Source organism: Myotis daubentonii, chromosome 6, assembly GCF_963259705.1.
Source record: "Myotis daubentonii chromosome 6, mMyoDau2.1, whole genome shotgun sequence".
Taxonomy (NCBI): domain Eukaryota; kingdom Metazoa; phylum Chordata; class Mammalia; order Chiroptera; family Vespertilionidae; genus Myotis; species Myotis daubentonii.
In genome coordinates this window covers 64,289,086-64,312,116 of record NC_081845.1, presented here as the reverse complement: position 1 = coordinate 64,312,116, position 23,031 = coordinate 64,289,086, and the positions used below count along the sequence as shown (strand labels likewise).

Sequence of the window (23,031 nt, the reverse complement as noted above, 5' to 3'; positions counted from 1 at the left end):
TCCTGCACTGTGAGAGCACACAGGCCAGGCTGGAGGACCCACCATCCTGCCCCCTGGTGCACGAATTTCGTGCACTGGGCCTCTAGTGTAGCTATAAGATTCCTTTCATAATAACACATTTTATTTTCTACTAATTAAGAAGAAAACATATTTAAGATTCGCCTGATAATTACTCTAGAACAGTAATTTTCAACCAGTGTGCCACAAGAATTTTCAAAACATGCAATATCTGACTATTTAGTCAGGGGCACTGACCTCTTTTCCCTTAGACTGTCAAATTTAAAAAAAGTCAACAGCCGCCCAGGCCAGTGAGCCTCAACTGGTTGAGCAGCATGTCATGCACTGAAAGAAAGGTCACTGGTTCAATTCCTGTTCAGGGCACATGCCCAGGTTGTGGGCTAGGTCCTCATCCTTGGGAAGCAGCCACTTGATATTTCTCTCTCTCTCTTTCCCTTCTTCTCTCTCTAAAATCAATAAAAACATATTTTATAAAAAAATGACAAGAGCCACCACAACAATAGCCATCTGGTGTAAAGAATCAAAATTATACCTATTTTTTTGGTCAGATTAGCAAAAAATATATACATTTTTTCATCTGCTACAGAATTTTGGTAATTAGTGTGCCATAAGATGAAAAAAGTTGAAAACTGCTGCTCTAGAAGGTTTAAAATAACTTTAAAAATTAATTTTTTCATAGATTTTAGAGAGAATTAGATTTCCTCCAGCAAAACAAACCAATACTTTGTACATTTATTTCATTTGCCTGTTCCATTTTGCCTAGAGCATGCATAATGAAAATATCTGTTAAAAACTGGGATCTTCGGCTTCTGGTTAAGATGGCAACGTGGTAAAAAAACAAAAACAATTGGTATCTTATTTATGAAGAAAAAAAGTTTCAAAATTATTTTTAAAATATGCCAAAGTCAATACCTGATTTTTTAACGATGAAAGAATGTATTCCTTTTCCTGGTGAGAGACTGTCTTGTGCGTTTCTGGTGTATTACTAACTAACCAGATCCATAAAACAAACCAAATGATTCCAACAATACCTTAAAGTAGAAAAATAAGAAATAAAATTAGAATGCACCAACAGTAGTTTTTACAGTGTTGAAAAAAGTATGTAATTATAAAATCAATGTATATTGGTTTCAGTTTAGTTTTTATTTCAAGTTCCTATCATAATTCTTTAATGGGATAATTGCTATCTGTATTATTTCCTATAAATTTTGAAGAGAACAACTTTTGACCATATGACTCTGCCTTTCAGAGTATACCAGACAAATCTTTAATTTTTATTTATTTGCAAAAGTTTCTTTAGAAAGTCAGAGGTAGAAGAAGTGAGCTATAGAACCAGCTGAGCTTTGTGGGCTCAGGAAACAAGTTAGAGACAAAAGAAGGGCCCTAGACCTGGGGAGCAGGATGGGGGTTGGCTGGAGGGGGTCAATGGGGGAAAAAGAGGACATATGTAATACTTTCAAGAATAAAGAATTATTAACAAAAAAAAGAAGAGAACCCCCCCCCCCCCAAAAAAAAAAACCAAACCAAAAAAAAAAACCCCCACACCAACAAAAACAAAAGAAGGCCCTGGAGCTTAGGAAAAAGAAAGGCAGAGAGACAGAGAGGGGAAAAGGCATGGGTGTGCTCCAGAGAGAGAAAGAGCAAGCTGACAAACCTTTTAAAATATAAATTTCCACAGGTATCTGCTTTGTTTTGTGTTGGTTTTCTTTTGTTTTGATTGCAGTTAGATTTCCTGCATAAAATGTCTTTGTGGCAATCTAATTTATTGAAAACATGTATCACTATGCTAATGAGACTGAGAAGTAAAAGGCCCTGAGACAAAATTAAAACTAACAAGTGAAAGCTTCCTACCTTGCTTGAGAAGAAAATTTTCAAAATATACATTTTTATAATATTCAACATAGTAATTTTTGATAGTAAGTATAGCTTTAAGTCTTGGATTCAACAGCAGTTTCTATTGAGAAATATCCCCACACTAATATCAGGTCAAAACTCAGCCAGATCATTTTGACCATATCAACTTGAAAAATAGGTTATCAGTGTTTTAGAGCTTTGTGATTTTGGAGATGATTACTTCAGTGAGTTGGAATATATATATTTTAACCAATTATAAGACTACTATTACATTTTGGATTCGTTACACTATAATTTAGGTTAAATTTTTCAATGAACTTACCAAAAAAGTAGAAGACATAAGTCCAATCCATATAGACGCAAATTATTCCAGAAAGAGGGAGAGAAACTACTGTCCCAAGCTGTGCTCCTAGAATAACAACAAAGACTTTGTAAACTTTGAAGAGATGAACAAAGACTTTGTTACCCATTTATTGCTTAAAGAAGATGGGTAACAAATAATGGAGAAGAGAAAGAATGATTCAGACCCTCCAAGAACTGAATTAGTCACAAGTAAATACAAACAATCCATTTTCTTAAGGAATCATTTACCAGAAAATCCACAATATGTAAAATGTATATGTTAATATGTAGTTCCATTAGTTACAACTATGTAGCTATTGCATTAGAAGGCATCTATCAATATAAGACCTATTATAATATGAATGGGTAAATGTCACATGTGTTAGGAATCCAGGTACCTGAGGTTCAAAGGTGGTCTCTAAGGCTGATAAACATAACCTACAGCAGCATACTTAATGAAATAAGAATGAAACTTGTAATAATCTAATTTGTCCACAATATGTTACAAACAATTGTTTCAGAGAAATAAAGAAAATTAAGTTTAACTGCCATACACAAGACACCTTAGTGGGTATGATAGGAGCTAAAATAATCAGATATTGTTTCTTGGCTCAAATTGTGGTCTTAATATTATTCTAGTAGCCCGGTGCACAAATTCATGCATGGGTGGGGTCCCTTGGCCTGGTCGGCGATTGGGGGTGATCAGGGCCATCTCGCCCAATCCCGATTGAGGCCAGCTGGCCAGGGGGAGGGACTATGGGAGGTTGGCCAGCCACAGGAGGTTGGCTGGGAGTGCACTGACCTCCAGGGGGCAGCTCCTGCATTGAACATCTGCCCAATGGTGATCAGTGTGCATCATAGCAACCAGTCAACCAGTCGTTTGGTTGCTTAGGCTTATGTATATATATAGATGTTAGAAAGTGTTAAGTGTCACAGAGCAATATGAAAGTTCAAATATGAGACAGATTACCTCTGACTTTCAGAGGTCAGGAAAAGATATAAGAAGCAGCAGTGGGCTTTGAAAAGATGAGTAAAATTTAGACCCATAGAAACAAGGTAAGAAGATACAGAGGGAACTGTAATAGGATGAGTCAAGGAAGTAGAAAAGCAGAGAGTGGATTTGGGAACTCTGGTTGAAGGAAAAGAAGATAAAGGCTGGAAAAACAAGTCGAATAGTTACTGAATATGTCCTCCATGCCAGGTACTATGTGCCAGGGCATAGGCTGGTTGACATGTGTGGAGAGTGGCTATAGCGTTCGGACAGGATCAAGCCTTGGACTGACTTGTGGCAAAGCCACATACAAGTCCCATCTTGGAGGGCAAAGCCCTCCCAGCACGGTTATAGCCAAAGGCTATAGTTGTAAACTTGACCTTATAGTCGGACCCTACAGTTCGAGGTAGCTAAGAGATGTGGGCTGCGGGAGGTGCAGCAAGTGCTGCCAAAACAAAGCTAGATAAAAGTTCAGAGAATGGCAACAACAGGAAAGCAGCAGATTTGAAACTCGCAAGAACATTGTAAACATCTTGTCCTTGTTTTGCTTTGTGTGACCTGACTATAAAATAAAGCTTTGGCTTATAGGCTGTGTCACTGTATCCTCAACCAGGCACAGTGATCCATCTGTCCCCAATTGTATTCTCTTGTCTGTTTTCTTTAATCCTTCACCACCCCTCCTCAAGTTCACCACTGACTATGCTGGACATGGTTCAGACATGAAGTGGTGAAGAGTGTAAAAAATGTTGACTAATAATTTGAGGTTAGACTGTATTCAATTGGTGAAGGGGAACCGCAGATAGTACCTGTTCTTGAACTTATAATCAGATTTCTCATGTTAATTTCTATACAGCTGTAAGAATCATCTTCTTAAAATATAAATTGGATTATGTCTCTCTTTTGATTAAAAACCTCTGATATCTATGCCCTAGCTGGGTGCCTCATTTGGTTAGAGCATCATCCCATACACCAAAAGGTGGTGGGTTCAATTCCTGGTCAGTGCACACACCTAGATTGTGGGTCTGATCCCTGGGTCAACCGATTGATGTTTCCCTTTCTCTCTCTCTCAAAATCAATAAAAACATTTCCTTGGGTGAGGATTGAAAAAAAAAAACTAAAACAAAAACAAAAAATAAAACCCTCTGATGTCTCTGCATTCTATCTTGGAAATGAAAATCCTCATTCTTTCCTATAGCCTATAAGGCCTGATATTATCTGGCTCTTGTCTATTTCTCAAAACTTTTAGGTAATATTCCTTTTATTCATTATGTTCTAGCCACTTGTAGTGGTTTTTCATTGCTTTGAACCCTTATGTATTTCCTGCCTGAGAGCCCTTGTACATGCTGTTCTGATGGGGTGGAATGATCTTTTTTCTGCTCTTTGCATGACTAGTTCATTCTTACCCTTTATATTTTAGCTTGTAAGTCACCACAGAGAGGCCTTTCTGTATTTAACAGCAGTCAGGTAAAAAAGATTTAATTCAGTTAAAAGAAGGCTCAAATTCTTGTGTAATCTGGTAAAATTATAATTCATATATAAAGCCTATGCTATCTCACTTATAGATAAAAAATGATGGCAAATAAATGCATAGAAAAAAGATATATGAAGAGAGGGATTGAGAGTCATGATATGTGCATTAGACGATAAAATCAGAAATCACAATTTAAGAATAAGCCTTCAATTTTCCAGCCATAGGACTTAAGAAAAAAACATAGCATCCTCACACTGGCTGGTTTTGCTCAGTGATTAGAGCATTGGCCCTCAGACTGAAGGGTTGGAGGTGGATACCGGTCAGGGGCATGTGCTTCAGTTGCAGGCTCAATCCCCAGCACAGGTTGGGGAGCATGCAGGAGGCAACCAATGGCTGTGTCTCTCTAACATAGATGTTTCTCTCTGTCTCCCCGCTCCATTCCACTGTCTCTAAAAACAAAATCAATGGAGAAAATGTCCTCTGGTGAGGATTAACAACAATAAAAACCCCCCACAAAAAAACCCATAGCATTTTCTATACCAGCTAGAGGCCTGGTACATGAAATTCATGCACTTGCGGGGGGGGGGGTCCCCTCAGCCCGGCCTGCACCCTCTTGCAGTCCAGGAGCCCTCGGGGGATATCCGACTGATGGCTTACTGGGCCTAAGCTGGCAGTCAGATATCCTTAGTGCTGCCATAGAGGCGGGAGAGGCTCCTGCCACCACCGCTGTGCTCACCAGCCATGAGCCTGGCTCAGGGCTTCTGGCTGAGTGGTGCACCCCTATGGGAGCACACTGACCACCAGGGGGCAGCTCCTGAGTTAAGCGTCTGCCCCCTGGTGGTCAGTGCACGTCATAGCAACCAGTTGTTCCACCGTTCGGTTGATTTGCATATTAGCCTTTTATTATATAGGATATCTGGAAAGTCAACATTTTACACTTGATCTTAGCCAAAAGGCCGAGAAGCGATGAAAGTCAACATTTTAAAAAATAAATTATGGTAGAAGAAAATAACATTAGTTAGTTAAGCCACATTGCTTTATACAGTTGAGCCAAGGAAAAAAATGAAAAATAAAGTTATACCCCCAAAAGTTAATTTTCCCCCAAAGGAGGCATCTGACATTATATGATGCTGGTGTGCAGGCATTTTTCTCCAAGGTTGTTATGTACATAATCAATTATAGCAAAATTTTTATAAGAATAGTTATCTCACCTGCATATGAAATGCTAAGAAGCTTGCTTCTTTCAAGAGGGGGAGCCCAAGAAGACCACATGGCATGCATGGCCGGAAATGTAACACCCTGAGGAGAGGAAAGGATATTTCTGATGAAATATAAGGTAGTTGTGCTAATGTTTTAAATTCAGTTGAATTTTATTGCAAGAGAAATTTCTGGATAAGAATCAAACCAGAATCAGGTTCCATAAAGGGAAATGTCTTTATAGTGTTAAGTGACAATACCTTATATGAAGTACTTTCAAAATCTGAACAAAGATTTGTGAATTCTATCAACTGATTTGAGAACTAAGGTAAAGGTTGTAATAAATCTAAAAGAACAGACTGAATGATGATATAAAAGATCCCTCTCAAGGTTAATTTTACTCATTAACTTTATTAAAGGCCTGAATGAAATGGAAATGTTACCAACATATATAGCTTTTTTAAAATTATTTTTTAAATATATTTTTGTTGATTTCAGAGAGGGAGAGGGAGAAAGAGATAGAAACATCAATGGTGAGAGAGAATCATTGATTGGCTGCCTCCTGCAAGCTCCCTACTGGGGATCGAGCCTGCAACCTGGGCATGTGCCCTTGACTGGAATTGAACCTGGGACCCTTGAGTCCGCAGGCCGAAGTTCTATCCACTGAGCCAAACCAGACAGGGCACCAATATAACTTTTAAAAATACTGAGCTAATACTTTGGGATACTGGAAGAAATTCAAGTTGATTTTAATTGATAAAAAAAAAAAGGTCAGGGGGGTGGGGAATACATTCAATTACAGTGTGTATAGTCTTTGTGTAGTCTCAATCTCCTTAAACTTCAGTTTCTTTATATGTAAAACAGATACTCCCTATCTTGCATGATTGTTGTAAAAATAAATGGTACTAGTGCTATTATTAATGGAGAGAAGAATATATGCTTTATTACTTTGTACTTTCTGCTAATTCTTTCCCAAAGAAGAAATACTAATAGAAGCAAAAATGACTAATAGAAGCAAAAATGACTTAGGCAGCATTCCAAATAGGCAATAATCTGTATCATGGAGCAAGAGGGGGAGTCATTATAGAATAAATCATAAAACATTCAGAAATGTCTACCGAGATTATATTGTGGAAAACTTTATTATAAAACCCTAGGCACAATGTAGGTATATTTTATGGTGAATCAGATGCTAGGGATGAGATGCTGGCCTAATTTTATGGATGAGGCGATGTACATGTGATACATATTGGAGGAATAAAGAAAGACAAAAGAACCTCAGAATAAACACAAATTAAATTCTATCAGAAATAAAATAGTCACTTGAGATAGCAGTAGTAATACAATTAATATGCTATAATGCTAAATTAGTAGCATCAATAGACAGTGTGCTAAAATATGAGAATACATGCAGCAAGGAGATTCAATACCTGGAACAGAGAAAATATGCTACAATTAAGTATAATCTACTTAAGTAAGGAGAAGAGGAACCTGGTATTACAGGGATAATTTTTATTTTGTAGTTAAGAGGGATTTATTTAGTACATCTCTATTTGATAAGGACAAAATAAGAATGTTCAGATGAGTGATCAAAGCTTAAATTAAATTAGTACTTGGCAATTTCCAAAGTACTCTAGCAATCATTATCCATTTGAGCTGTGATTGAATATGGGGCAGGTATTTTAGTCCCAATTTTAAAAAAATGATGGAATTGAGGCCTAGACATTAGGATGTACCTAACATTTTCACAGTGAAGGTATTATTCAAACTCTGTTTTTATGACTCCAGTTAGTGGTTTTCTAACATAGCATAATATATTACTACCTGAAATAACTTCATGCTCTACACCAAATCCAAAGGCCACTATTTTGCTTGGGTCAGAGAAGTGTTAAGAGAGAGAAAACTAACCTATGCCTTGGTTTCAAGGGTAGAAGTTAAAAGAAACAAAAAGAAATCCTTATTTAAAGATGGAGGTACAAATACGAAATGCAAAGGAGAAGTGGAAAGGAAAAAAGATAAGGAATTAAAAAATTTTAAAATGATAAAAGTCTTAGTAGGGGAGGGAGAAAAGACATAAAAATTAATAATAATTCTAAAAGCAACAGAAAGAACAGAAGAATCACAGAAACAAAGAAACTTACATAAAATGACAAATAAAATAATTTATCTAAGTTAAAGGACCAGAAAAAAGAACAAATGATATAGAGGAAGTTCTTTGAATAAGCAACAAATTTAAAAGTAAAAAGGTAATTCAATAATCTATTGTGTAAAATGTGTTTTAGGTCTGTGCAATCATTGACATAGCAGAGATAAACTATGGCAAAAGTTCCAGAGGTCTGTCTTAACTGTTTTAATAGTGTTTTATTTTATTAGCTCCTAAAGTAAAAGAGAGAGCAATGGAATGTCTCCTGGAAAATGTTTTCTCTGCTCTTTCAGTAAAGCTTCCAATGTCAGGGTGCTCCCACTCGAGACTTTATTGACCATAAAGGAAATCCACTCAGGTGATTTTCTAGTTAATCATCTTTCTCATTAAAAAATAAATTCCTATTATCTTCCAATATTAGTTTTTGGTTCATATTCATACCAAAGAATGGTATCTTTAAAAAGACAAGAAAGCTATATAGAGCAAGAATAAAACCAGAAGAGAGAAAAAAATTACCTCTCCTAGTCCTTCCAGTGCTCTGAGTGCAATGAGAGCTCCAACTCCGATATCTGCAGCAATGGGCGTAAACAGGGTGAAGACAGCAGTGCCAAGGATCCCAAATCCTAGCAGCAGTTTCCCCCCCACTTTGCTGGCAACATATCCTCCAGGAATCTGTGTGATGATGTAGCCATAAAAAAAAGAACCAAGAATCCATCCTTGAGTTTCTGCATCCCATTTGTACCTTTTACCCTATAAAGAGTAGAAGGGAGGAAAAAAACACCAACCTTATAAGACCTTCATTAAACAGCTCCTTTATCTTACTGGCATGTAAGTACATAAAAATGTAATTCTGAACCACTTTTTTAGACTGAAGAACACACAAACTTTCTACAAGGTAGGCGAGTCACCATGACACAGGCATGCAGTTTCTTATCTAGAAGTGAATGGAAAATAATTGAAAGACAAAAACTTCAAGAAGGCTTACTATTTTATGAAACTAGATTACAGGATGAGTTGCAGAGGTTTTGGAATGATCAGGACCAAGAAGGCTCAAAAAAGAGGCACAGGCTTAATCCAGAAAACTACTAAATAGGCTACTGTAATGGCTGAGCCAAGCTTTGAAGCCAGGCCTGGGTTCCAGGCTAGCTCTATTACTTACTGGATTTATGTTCTGGGAAGAATAAATGAAAATGCACATAAAATAAGGCCTGACACATACTAAGCGTTCACTTAATGTTGGATTTTAGTATACATAAATATGGATCACTAATATCTCCCCATTTCAGACCAAGCACTTGAATAAGCATATAGAACAATACAAAAGAACAAGAATTTAAACCAAGCCACAAACGTTCCACAAACTTCATGTGAATAGGAAATGTTGTTTAATTAGTAGCGGCACATAGTAAGGTAATAATGAAGATTTAGTAAGTGATCTGAATATTTGACATTTTTAATAGCTGTATAACCGAGCCAAGGTGTCAAGAACCATTCCATGATTTCTCTTTATAAGGCAGATGAAGATAAGTAGCTAGATCAACAAAAGCATTTGCAAAAGGGAAAGATACAAAACAAATCCCTAATTATCCTTGTTTATGGTACCAATTTGTAGTGTATCTGTACAATTTTAGGACTTTAGTTATACAGTTATATGTCAAAGGTTGGCATGGGTGAAAGTGGGTGATATGTACCCAAATATGTATTTAGCAACATTAGTTAAGTCAAATGTAAAGATTTTTTGTACATGTGCTTCCTTGGGTAAGAAAACCTTGCTTGAATGCTTTCATTTGTAAATGGCAGCGGAGACTCACCCAAGTGTGATCTGGCTCCTTTGTGAGCACTGAAAATGGATGAAAATATACTCATAAAAAAGGACACCAGGCTTTTCTCCCTGTATTGTCTCCCTGTGTGATAAGCAAAATAAAATATAGTCACGTGCCACATAATGACATTTCAGTCAATAAGGGGCCACATATAGTCAAGTGGTACCATAATATTATAACGGAGCTGAAAATTTCCTTTTGCCTAGTGACACTGTAGTGCAACACATCACACAAATACTTCACATTGTGTTACTATTGCCTACAGTATTTCGTACAGTAACATGCTTTATAGGTTTATAGCCTAGGAGCTGGAGGGGAACAGAATTTGTTACCCCCAAATATGTCTATTTGGCATAAGGATTATGCTAGGCTGGTTAACTTTATTTTAAACAGCATATATGGGAGAAGCTCTGAAAACCAAGTAGAAGTTACCCTGTGAAGAGATTAGCCAAAAAACATATATCCATAGCCCATCTTTGCAAACAGTGTGATGAAGGCCAGGGAAGGGGGGGGGGTACTGGGTGGAGGTGGGCAAAGAGGGGGAAGGGAGACATCTGTAATAGTGTCAACAAAAATAAAACAAAGGACACTTAGATTCTAAGAAATCTCCATTTGTAAGGGTGTTTTGCTCTCTATATCTGGAAGGTGGGGATGACCTCATCTCAGTGAATAAGTATATGACTTAAATCTCCATAACAAACTTACTCTTGTGTACTGGGCTTTTCCTTTTACTAGACTGACAAACAAGCAAACTTCCTACAAGGTAGGTGAGCCACCATGATACAGACAGTTTCTAGAAGTGGATGGAAAATAAATGACTCCCTAGACCCCCAACATCTTTTGTCTTTAGCTGAAGATGATCTTTAAGGTAGTGGCTTCAGCCATTTTGGCAGTTTACTCAGTTTTCCTGTCTCTCTCATGTTTAAAGGAAGTGTACATGCTATTAAACTTTTGTTTGTTTTTCTCCTGTTAATCTGTATTTTATTACAGGGCTGGCTAGCCAAGAGCCCTTAAGGGTAGAGGTAAAATTATTTTTCCTTCCCTATACTGCAATAGGCTATCCCATATAGTTTAGGTGTGTAGTAGGCTATAACATCTAGATTGGTGTAAGGCCACTCTATAACATTCACACAATGACAAAATCACCTAATGATGCATTTCTCAGAATGAATCCCTGTCATTAAGTGGCACATGACTGTATTCAAAGTGTTTAAAACTCAATTCTGAACAAATGATAAACACAATGATCAATTCCACTATAATATGAGGCAGGCAAAGTGACTTAAATGACTTAGTTTAGGCTTGTATAAATTTTGGAAAAGAATGTCCCAAGAAATTGATCTAATCTTATTTTTTCATCCTGTAGTTTAGATGATCTAAGCTCTCTTACAACAGAAGCTTTATAAGTAAAACAGCTATTAAATAATAGACCCATAAAAACTATTCAGCAATACATTAAACAATCAAATTTTCTGGTGTGAGGGAAGAAGAAATTTTCTTCTACCCTCCCAGGTTCTTTCAGCTTCTAATAATTAGATCTACATGAGACAGATTAACAAATTTAATTACCTCTATGTGAGAACCCACGTACTAGTACATGAGGAGTCAGAGATCCCACATACATGAGAGGTTCAGAAACAGAAAGGGAAAATGATCTATAATAATAAAAGCATAATATGCTAATTAGACCAGACATCCTTCTGGACATCCTTCTGGACGGCCGAGCCCCTCACACGAATTTTGTGCATTGGGCCTCTAGTATATATATAACCTTCTGAAGTAAGGATAAGGTAAGGCACTTAGGAGCTTCAGAGGAGAGGAAGATTATTGCAAAACAATAAGAATAGACATGCTCAGTAATTAGAAGTTTGCCCTGGTTATTTCTGGTAATAACTCTTATTATGGACAGGGCCACCCATTTAAATTCTTTAAGGGGCCCTAACCGGTTTGGCTCAGTGGATAGAGCGTTGGCCTGCAGACTGAAGGGTCCCAGGCTTGATTCCGGTCAAGGGCATGTACCTTGGTTGCGGGCATATCCCCAGTGGGAGGTGTGCAAGAGGCAGATGATCGATGTTTCTCTCTCATCAATGTTTCTAACTCTCTATCCCTCTCCCTTCCTCTCCGTAAAAAAATCAATAAAATATATTTTAAAAAAAATTCTTTAAGGGAACAGTAAAAGTTTCTCACAAGGCTCCAACTCAAAATAATTCACATGCCAAAGGGGCACATCTTGGGGTGGCCTCTTCTGAACCCTTTCAGTCCTGCCTTTGAAACTTCCTGAGAAGTTATATTCTAGAAACTAGGTTGATAGATTGTTCCATATCTCAGTAAAAGAGTCTTTGTCTTGAAAATAGATCAGTTTAATTAAACAGTTTTATTTCAGGAACCAGTGATGCAGCTGAGTTCCAAAGTTAGGCCTATGGTGCAAACAATCAAGTATTTAGGAGGTATCCTTATAGAAACAAAAGAATAACTATAGTTAATGATTGAGCAGACTATAATCCCAGTTTCTGAATTCTGAAGGCAGTCAAGAAGATTTCTAGATATCTGGCATTTTTCAAAGGGATTGAAGGCAGGCAGTGACAATTTGATGGATTTTCTTGGTTTGAAGTTTGAATGTCTCTGGTGATCTTTCGGCAATAGGCAAAAAGACTGTCCGTATAAGAGCTGTAGTGGTGATTTCTCTGAAGCTTACATCAAGTTGTCCAACTTTAGCTCTTAATGACTTTGGGAAAAGGAGTTTTAGTTCTCAGTGGTCCCAAGTCACAGGGTTTAAATGACTTCTACAGTTGCATTTCTGGTTTCACAGATTTGTAAGGTAATGACAACTATTCTCAATTCCCCAAAGAATTGTGTTGTTAACTACAATACAATTGTGACAACTACATCTTCCTAATTTTCTTCTTTTCCTCTGGGTATATATTCTTTATTTTAGCTTAGGGGAGGAGGCTTTTTTAAAAGTTCCCATCAGGCTTTTAATCTTTAGCTTCCAATTTTTCCAAATTTGTTTTGTTAATCCTCACATGATATTCTTTTCATTGCTTTTCAGAGTGTAAGGGGAGGGGGCAGAGAGAACCATCGATGTGAGAGAGACACATAGATTGGCTGTCTCCTGCACACATCCCCACCAGTGGCGGGGAGCACACCTGCAACCCAGGTATGTGCCCTTGACCGGGAATCAAACCTGAGACCCTTTGGCTCGTGGGCCGAGGCTCCAACCACTGAGCCAAAAAGTTATTAAATCTTTTCAAGTGTCTTGTCAGGTTTCAGCTTGGACAATATTTCTGGCAGTATTAAACAATATCATGGACTTGTAGGGGCTCAGAACAGGCCTCCCCAAATGTGCTACTTTGCAATGTGAATTATTTTGAGCGGAAGACATTAAGACGTTGCAGGCTTATGAGAAACTTTTACCTCTCTCTTAAAGAACTAGGGGCCTTGCCCATAATAAGAGTTATTACTAAAAATAACTTACTATGGCCTATCTATAGGGCAGGGCAAATTTCTAATTCTAAACATCTTCTCTCCCTATAGTTCTGTAATGACCTCTTGAAGCTGCCCCCAGGGCCCCTCCTCTTATACTTAGGTCAGAGTGCCTTATATAGGCTATCCCCCCAAAATGTATACTCACACTTTGCATAATTATAAAGGCAGTTTATTAAATACATTCCATTTTCAAAATTGAGCTATCAGCTGTTATCAGCTGTTAAAGTGTGAATACATTTTTAGGGGGGACACTCTGTATACCTCATTTTAACTTTCTATCCCTGAACCTCTCATGTGTGTAAGGTCTCTCACTCTCTCATGTATGGGGGGTTCCATGTACCAGTAGATGTTTTAAATTTGGTTATTTTCTCTTGTTACTCTGTCTCATGTGTATTTGATTATTAGACCAGCCGAAAGAACTGTGAGGGTAGAGGAAAAGTTTCTTCCTTCCCCACTGAATGAAGAGGATGCAGAAGTCATTACCTTCCAGAGTCATTTCCTCTGATAGGCAAAAGAAAACACTGACAGTCTGCATGTCCCAGGCAAGCAGAAAGCCACTCCAAGCCCTTAGGACACAGGCAATAGCTATCCCTGGGAGAAAGAGGATCAATAATCAATTTGTCTGGATTTGGGAAGGAAGGAACAGTGTGAAATTTTTTTTTTTTATGTTTTGTAAATGTATCTTTATTGTTGAAAATATTACAATGCCTCCCCTTTTTCCACTGATCCTCTTCACCCTGCACCCACCCCTCCCAGGCCTTCAACACACTATTGTCTGTGTCTATGGGCTATGCATATATGCATATAAATTCCCCCATTAATCTCCCCCCACATACCCCACTCTGAGATTCATCAGTCAGAGCAGTGTGAAATTTTATTTCCCTCTCTCACTGGGCTTATGAGGTAATCCATTTACAAAAACTTTTGGGCATCCTCCCTGAGTTTAAGAATTATCTAATTATGGCCTTTTCATTTGGCCTTAGACCAAGGAGTGAAAACTATCTGAGGAAAATCATCTGTAAGGAGTAATGTCAGTCATACAGTCTTTTATTTTAGGTACCTTTTATCTCTTTAATTTCTAATTTGCTCTTTCCAACAATCACTCAATGAAACATTTTTTCTTCTTCTTTAGCATGTCTAATTAATATTGCTTGAGTGGTGAATTTATATGCTGTTCATTTTATAAAAGTAGGCAGGGGAAATGTTTCCCAGTGAGAGACAATGTCCACCTCTGTAATAGATCAGGTAAAAGAGACCCAGTAACTTCACATAAAGCTTGCTTAAACATTCAAATTTTCATAATCTTATCAATCCCTATATTCTATATTATTTTAATCTAATTGAAGCCTGAGTCAGGAGTTCTGGAAGTTTCTCTTTTCTATTCCCTGACCATTTACCCACAATTGTGTAAAAAGGTCCCCAGTGAAGGGTCCAGCCAAGAGACCCTGCCCTGTTTTCAATCTCTAACTTGATTAACCAGCCTGACCGCTGCCCCAAATGATTGCTGGTCAGGTTTTTCACTGTAATCTCTGCCACTGACCAAGCTGAGTTCTTAGGACACAAAAATTTTAAGTTGTCTTTTAGTAAGATTTTGCCAATTTTTTCCTTCCCTTTTTCTAAACTGGGGTAAATAGAACAGATTTGTTTGAGGCCCTTTAATGTTGGGGGACCAACACGGGGCCACTTTGGTCCATCCAGCCTTTTGTAATACCATAGTAAGAGCTTTGTTTTAACCCCATCTATGTCCATTTTATGTATTCCCTCCCCTTTTTAATAATCACCTAAAGCTGTGGTTCTCAACCTTGGCTGCACATTAGAATCACCTGGGAATCTTTTTAAAATCCTGATTTCTGGGCCTCATCCTCCGGAAATTCTGTTTCTTTGTTATGGGGTGGGGCCACAACATTAGTAACAAAGAAACAGAATTTCCGGAGGATGAGGCCCAGAAATCAGGATTTTAAAAAGATTCCCAGGTGATTCTAATGTGCAGCCAAGGTTGAGAACCACTGACCTAAAGATTTTCACCCTACTGGGACGAGTTCTGTGACTTCAGTTTGTTTTCTCTTTGTTTCACAGTTACAATATTTTACAACAGGCATTTCATTGTGTTTATTTGATTTGGAAATCCTTGCTTTTAAGTGCACTTTTAAGTGATCTAATCTAATTGGAACATTAGGCACAATTGCCATTGTAATATTAGGTTACACTTTTCTTGAGGGCTGGCAGTAGTTTGGTAGGACCCTACCTGTAAAAAGAGCTTAGCCCATATTCGTTTGACCACGTTTTAAAGCTTCCAACCTGATGGTTACCAAGCTGAGTTCTTAGGACACAAAAATTTTAAGTTGTCTTTTAGTAAGATTTTGCCAATTTTTTTCCTTCCCTTTTTATTCTTAAGCGCAGGACAACTGTACTTCCATTGTTTTGTTTTTTTGTTTTTTTAAAACAGTATCTACAGATATCTGAAGGCAATTAAGAATGGGTCCGAGTGGACTTTTATTTTTCTTCTAATTTCTGTCCTTCCATCTTTTAAAAATTTTTTATATTGACTTCAGAGAGGAAGGGAGAGGGAGAAAGAAACATCAATGATGAGAGAGAATCATTGATTGGCTGCCCCCTGCATGCACCCCCCAACTGGGGATCAAGCCTGCCACCCGAGCATGTGCCCTAGACCGGAACTGAACCCGGGGCGCTTCACTCCACAGGCCAACACTATCTACTGAGCCAAATCGGCTAGAGATGTTCTTCCATCTTACTAAGCGAACCTGAATGACCAGCAATTATAACAATATGAAAGCTCTCTAAATTTTTTTTCTCTTTCTTTTCAATTTAGAAGTTTTTCCAATTCAAAGGATCCACCATCTGATCTTGACAAGTAGAATCTTAATAGCAACTCAAACCAATAAGAACTGGGGATACAAGAGACATCCCCACAGAAGAGTGCAAAAAGATGCAACCCTGCCCTCAGGTTTGGCTCAGTGGATAGAGCTGCGGCCTGCAGACTGAAAGGTCCTGGTTTTGATTCTGGTTGAGGGCACATGCTCGGGTTGTGGGCTTGATCCCCAGTAGGGGGTGTGCATGAGGCAGCTGATCAATGGTTCTCACTCATCATTGATACTCTCCCTCTCCCTTCCTCTCCGAAATCAGTTTTTTAAAAAAGATGCAACTCCACAAGATAAAATTCACTCCCAGAATTAGAAAAAGCCATTCTAAAACACAGGGAATCATGTATTCCCTGATGCCTTATTTATTTGTTTATTTTGGGGAGAGAGAGAGAGAGAGAGAGAGAGAGAGAGAGAGAGAGAGAGAGAGAGAGAGAGAGAGATATGAACAGAGAAAGAAACCTAGATTGTTGTTCCACTTATTTATGCATTCATTGGTTGATTCTTGTATGTGCCTCGACTGGGGGTCAAACCCGCAACCTTGTCATATTACGACAATCCTCTAACCAACTGAGCTACCCGGCCAGGGCCAACTCTACTCCTTTTAATGGGGTTAGATTCACAGCCTACACAGGGCTTGCCAGATACATATGCATCCTTTGACTGGTGCAAAACAAGAATGAGGGGCCCTGTTTTCATGATTTCTGGGAGAAAATGGATAGACACAGAAAACTCCCTTGAGAGCATGGAATGGTCTTAAAGCTGTGTTCTCAGAACATATAACAAAATGAAAGGAGAAATACCAGAGACAAAGAAAATCAGAATACAAAACCTATGTGCAGTCATACCAAAAAACCAAGAGTCACTAAGCCCAAGAAACTAGTTTTAAAAATATTTTCTCCTGCTAACCTAAATTTAGAAAAGGAAAAAAGGACTCTCACCATTCTAATCCACCAAACTCTATAGGTAGAGATCCGGGAGTTGGGCTTGGCAAGAATTCTTACCATGTTTTTGCTGGGCCACGTTAGAGGACCAAAGAACTTTCTACTGCAATAGCGTCGGGGTGAGCAGTAAATAGCCTGTGAGATATTCTGCTCACAGTGCTGTGTGGGAGGAAGAAACTTTCCTTTACCCTCAACGTTCTTTTGGCTGGTCTAATAATTAAATCTACATAAGACAGATTAATAAGAGAAAATAACCAAATTTAGTTATATATGTAGATATGAAAACACCACATACATGAGAGGCTCAGAGACAAAAAGTTTAAACAAGGGTATATAGGGCATTCTGAACTAAGGATGAGGCAAGAAACCTTTGGGCTTCAGAGGAGAGGAAGGTCACTGCAGAATGATGAAAGCAGATGTTCCATAATTAGAAGTTTTCAATCCTCAGACAAGGCACATACAAGATTCAACTAATGAATGCATAAATAAGTGAAACAACAAGTCGATGTTTCTCTCAAATCAATCAATAAATAAAAGAAGTTTGTCCGTCCCTTACAGATAGGTCATAAAAAGTTATTTCTGGTGATAACTGTTATTATGGGCAAGGCCCCTAATTTGAAATTTTAAAGGAGAGATAAAAGTTTCTTGTAAGCTCACAGGGTCACAACTGCCTTCACCTGAATATAATTTACATTCCAAAGTGGCATATCTTGAAGAGGCCTGTTCTGAACCCCTTCACTGGTATGCCAAACAGGTTTTCAAATTTTCTTCAAGGGTGTTATGTTTATAGAGGAAATGACAACTTTTCAAACAGATCAAGGTATATTACACATGTTACAAGTATTAAAGCACAATAGCAAAAGTTAGTTATAAGTTACTGTCCAACCTGTTCCTGGGAAAATACAAAAGAAAGTGATTCAGAATTTACATGAAGAAATGTTTTTGATTTTTTTGTAGGATGAAGAAAGACCTTTCAATATTTTTTACTTAGATATATTTTAAGATTAAGATTGCTTGCTTTAAAAAAATAGTACTTACTGTGTGATTATGCATAACTTTAATGGAAGCAGAATGCTCTGCACACTCCTTAGAAGTTCTATTATTTGCTAAAGTTGTATTTGATTCAACCATATCCACCAATGCGACACTCAGATTCACACGTAATGCATACAGAATGAAGAAACCAAAAAAGGCCAAAACTGCTAAGTTGTAACGAGCAGAGCAGCACACTGGAGCTGAAATAAAAGATTGGGGAAAAAGGTTCATTAAAAGAATAACAGATAATATTGACTAAATTACTAAAAAGGTTACATTTTCGAAGTGCACAAATTAATAAATCATGAATATTTTTCTGCAAATATTCTCAGATTAAGCATATCTAAAAACATTTGTCAAAAAGAATTTGTTCCTGACACTTCACCCCAAAGCCACAAAATATACGTTCTTCTCAAGTGCTCATGGGACACCTTTCTCAAGTGCTCATGGGACATCTTCAAAAATAGACCACATAGTGGGTCACAAAAAAAGTCTCCCCAAATTCAAGAAGATTGAAATCATACCAAGCATCTTCTCAGACCACAAGGCCATAATATTAGAAATAAACTACAACAAAAACAACTCAAAATACGCAAACACTTGGAAGCTGAATAGCACGTTATTAAATATTGATTGGGTTACCAATGAGATCAAAGAAAAAATTAAAAACATCCTGGAAACTAATGACAATGAAAACACAACAATCCAAAACCTTTGGGACGCAATGAAAGCAGTCCTGAGAGGGAAGTTTATAGCTCTACAGGCCTATCTCAACAAACAAGAAAAAATGGTAGTAAATCATCTAAATCTACAGCTCAAAGAATTAGAAAGAGAGCAACAAGAAAACCCCAGAGTGAGCAGAAGGAAGGAGATAATAAAGATTAGAGCAGAAATAAATGACATAGAGACCAAAAAAACAATACAGAAAATCAATGAAACCAAGAGCTGGTTCTTTGAAAGGATAAACAAGACTGACAAACCTCTAGCCAGCTCACCAAGAAGCAAAGAGAAAGGACCCAAATCAACAAAATCAGAAATGATAGAGGTGAAATAACAACAGACCCTGCAGAAATACAAATGACTGTTAAAAAATACTATGGACAACTCTACTCCAACAAACTAGACAACCTGGAGGAAATGGACATATTCCTAGAAAAATACAACATTCCAAAACTTGATCAGGAAGAATCTAAAAATCTCAATAGGCCAATAACTATGGAAGAAATTGAAGCAGTCATCAAAAAGCTTCCAGCAAACAAAAGCCCAGGACCAGATGGCTTCACAGGGGAGTTTTACCAAACATTCAAGGAAGAACTAAAACCTATCCTCCTCAGACTACTACAAAAAATCCAAGAGGAGCCGAAACCGGTTTGGCTCAGTGGATAGAGCGTCGGCCTGCGGACTGAAGGGTCCCAGGTTCAATTCCGGTCAAGGGCATTTACCTGGGTTGTCGGCACATCCCCAGTGGGAGATGTGCAGGAGGCAGCTGATCGAGGTTTCTCTCCCATCGATGTTTCTAACTCTCTCTCTCCCTTCCTCTCTGTAAAAAAATCAATAAAATATATTTAAAAAAAATCCAAGAGGAAGGAACACTTCCAAGCTCATTCTATGAAGCCAGCATCACCCTAATACCAAAACCAGGTAAAGACAACACAATGAAAGAGAATTACAGGCCAATATCCATCATGAACATAGATGCCAAAATCCTCAACAAAATCTTAGCAAATCGGATCCAACAGTACATCAGAAAGATCATACACCATGACCAAGTAGGATTTATCCCAGGGATGCAAGGATGGTACAATATCCGCAAATCAATAAACGTGATACATCACATAAACAAATTGAAAGAAAAAAACCACATATTCGTATCAATTGATGCAGAAAAAGCGTTTGACAAAATTCAACACCCATTTTTGATAAAAACTCTCAGCAAGGTGGGAATTGAAGGATCATACCTCAACATAATAAAAGCCATACATGACAAACCCACAGCCAACATCATACTCAATGGACAAAAACTAACACCATTTCCCCTAAGAACAGGAACAAGACAGGGATGCCCACTTGCACCACTCTTGTTCAACATAGTACTGGAAGTATTAGCCATTGCAATTAGACAAGAAGAAGAAATAAAAGGCATCCAAATTGGAAAAGAAGAAGTAAAACTGTCCTTATTTGCAGATGACATGATATTATACTTAAAAAACCCTAAAGACTCCATCAATAAACTATTAGACCTAATAAAAGAATTCGGCAATATAGCAGGATACAAAATTAACGCCAAGAAATCTATGGCATTTCTATACACCAATAGTGAATGTGCAGAAAGAGAGACTAAAAAAGCAATCCCATTTACCATCGCACCAAAAAAATTAAGCTACCTAGGAATAAACTTAACTAAAGAGGTAAAAGACCTCTTCTCAGAAAACTACAGGACGTTGAAAAAAGAGATAGAGGAAGACATAAAGAGATGGAAGAACATACCATGTTCTTGGATTGGTAGAATCAACATCATTAAAATGTCCATACTGCCCAAAGCAATCTATAAATTCAACGCACTTCACATTAAAATACCAATGGCATATTTCACAGACCTAGAACGTACTCTCCAAAAATTCATCTGGAATAAAAAACAACCCCGAATAGCTGCAGCGATCCTGAGAAAGAACAAAGTAGGTGGGATCTCAATACCAGATATCAAGCTGTATTACAAAGCCACTGTTCTCAAAACTGCCTGGTACTGGCACAAGAACAGACATAGAGATCAATGGAATAGAATAGAGAGCCCAGAAATCAGTCCCAACCAATACGCTCAATTAATATTTGACAAAGGAGGCAAGAACATACAATGAAGTCAAGATAGTCTCTTCAATAAATGGTGTTGGGAAAATTGGACAGATACATGCAAGAAAATGAAACTAGACCACCAACTTACACCATACACAAAAATAAACTGAAAATGGATAAAGGACTTAAATATACGACGGGAAACCATACAAATACTAGAAAAATCCAAACGCAACAAAATCTCAGACATATGCCGAAGCAGTTTCTTCACTGATACAGCTCCTAGGGCATTGGAAACTAAAGAGAAAATAAACAAATGGGACTACATCAAAATAAAAAGCTTCTGCACAGCAAAAGAAACCATCAACAAAACAACAAGAAAACCCACTGCGTGGGAAAACATATTTGCCAATGTCATATCTGATAAGGGCCTAATCTCCAAAATTTATAGGGAACTCACACAACTTAACAAAAGGAAGATAAACAATCCAATCAAAAAATGGGCAAAGGATCTAAATAGACACCTTTCAAAAGAGGACATTCCGAAAGCCAAGAGACATATGAAAACATGTTCAAAGTCACTAATCATCCGAGAGATGCAAATCAAAACAACAATGAGGTACCATCTCACACCTGTCAGACTGGCTATCATCAACAAATCAACAAACGACAAGTGCTGGAGAGGATGTGGAGAAAAAGGAACACTTGTGCACTGCTGGTGGGAACGCAGACTGGTGCAGCCACTATGGAAGATAGTATGGAGTTTCCTCAAAAAACTACAAATGGAACTCCCATTTGACCCTGTGATCCCACTTCTAGGAATATATCCCAGGAAACCAGAAACACCAATCAGAAAGGATATATGCACCCCTATGTTCATAGCAGCACAATTCACCATAGCTAAGATCTGGAAACAGCCTAAGTGCCCATCTGTAGATGAATGGATTAGAAAACTGTGGTACATCTACACGATGGAATACTATGCTGCTATAAAAAAGAAGGAACTCTTACGATTTGCAACAGCATGGATGGAACTGGAGAGCATTATGCTAAGTGAAATAAGCCAGTCAATGAAGGAAAAATACCACATGATGTCACTCATTTCTGGATAATAAAGACCATTATAAACTTATGAACAAAAATAGATACAGAGGCAGAGCTGCCTCGAACAGACTGTCAAACTACAGCGGGAAGGCCAGGGAGGGTTGAGGGGCAGGAGGGGAGGGGTAAGAGATCAACCGAAGGACTTGTATGCCTGCATATAAGCATAACCAATGGACATAAGACACTGGGGAGTAGGGGAGGCCAGGGGATTGTCAAGGGCGGGGAAAAAAAAAAAGGAGACATATGTAATACTCTTTGTAATACTTTAAGCAATGAAAAAAAAAAGAAGCCGAAACCGGTTTGGCTCAGTGGATAGAGCGTCGGCCTGCAGACTGAGAGGTCCCAGGTTCGATTCCGGTCAGGGGCGTGTGCCTGGGTTGCAGGCATATCCCCAGTGGGAGATGTGCAGGAGGCGGCTGATCGATGTTTCTCTCTCATCGATGTTTCTAACTATCTCTCTCCCTTCCTCTCTGTAAAAAATCAATAAAATATATTTTAAAAAAAAGAAAACAAACAAAAAACAAACAAACAACATCAACAACAAAAGAATTTGTTCCTGGTATCTGTAGTTAATAAACACTTAACACATGCAAGCCTATACTGTAAGAATTTCTTAAAACATGGAGGCAGAGGAGAAACCAAGATGGTGGCATAGGTAATCACCTATACCTGCTGCCTCTCACAACCACACCAAAATTACAACTAAACGGCAGAACAACTACCACCCAGAACCGCGGGAAAGCTGGCTGAGTGGAAATTCTACAACTAAAGAGGTGAAGAAAGTGCACTGAGACCGGTAAGAGGTGCAGAGGTGTGGAAAGTGCTGGCACCTGGATATGCTGTTCTTTAAACCGGGAGGGAGATACAAGCTCCCGCTTGTCCTGGATTCTAGTTACAGGTGAGACTCTGGGGGACCCAGACACATATGGGGAGAAACTGGACTGTCTGGCATTG

At 38.1% G+C, this 23,031-nt stretch overlaps 1 protein-coding gene across 4 annotated transcripts in view; it reads right to left on the bottom strand.

Annotated features, from left to right (window-relative positions):
* SLC17A5 (solute carrier family 17 member 5) overlaps window positions 1–23,031 on the bottom strand; it is an 83,795-nt gene that overhangs the window by 37,829 nt on the left and 22,935 nt on the right. For 3 of the 4 annotated variants that reach the window (XM_059701173.1, XM_059701170.1, XM_059701171.1), the window contains exons 2-6: window positions 18,187–18,383; window positions 8,533–8,766; window positions 5,888–5,975; window positions 2,195–2,281; window positions 931–1,049 (exon numbers count right to left, since the gene is read on the bottom strand). In XM_059701173.1, the coding sequence (XP_059557156.1) occupies window positions 931–1,049; window positions 2,195–2,281; window positions 5,888–5,975; window positions 8,533–8,766; window positions 18,187–18,383 (725 nt within the window). The remainder of the gene's footprint in view (window positions 1–930; window positions 1,050–2,194; window positions 2,282–5,887; window positions 5,976–8,532; window positions 8,767–18,186; window positions 18,384–23,031) is intronic. The other variant, XM_059701174.1, reaches the window with a different exon arrangement.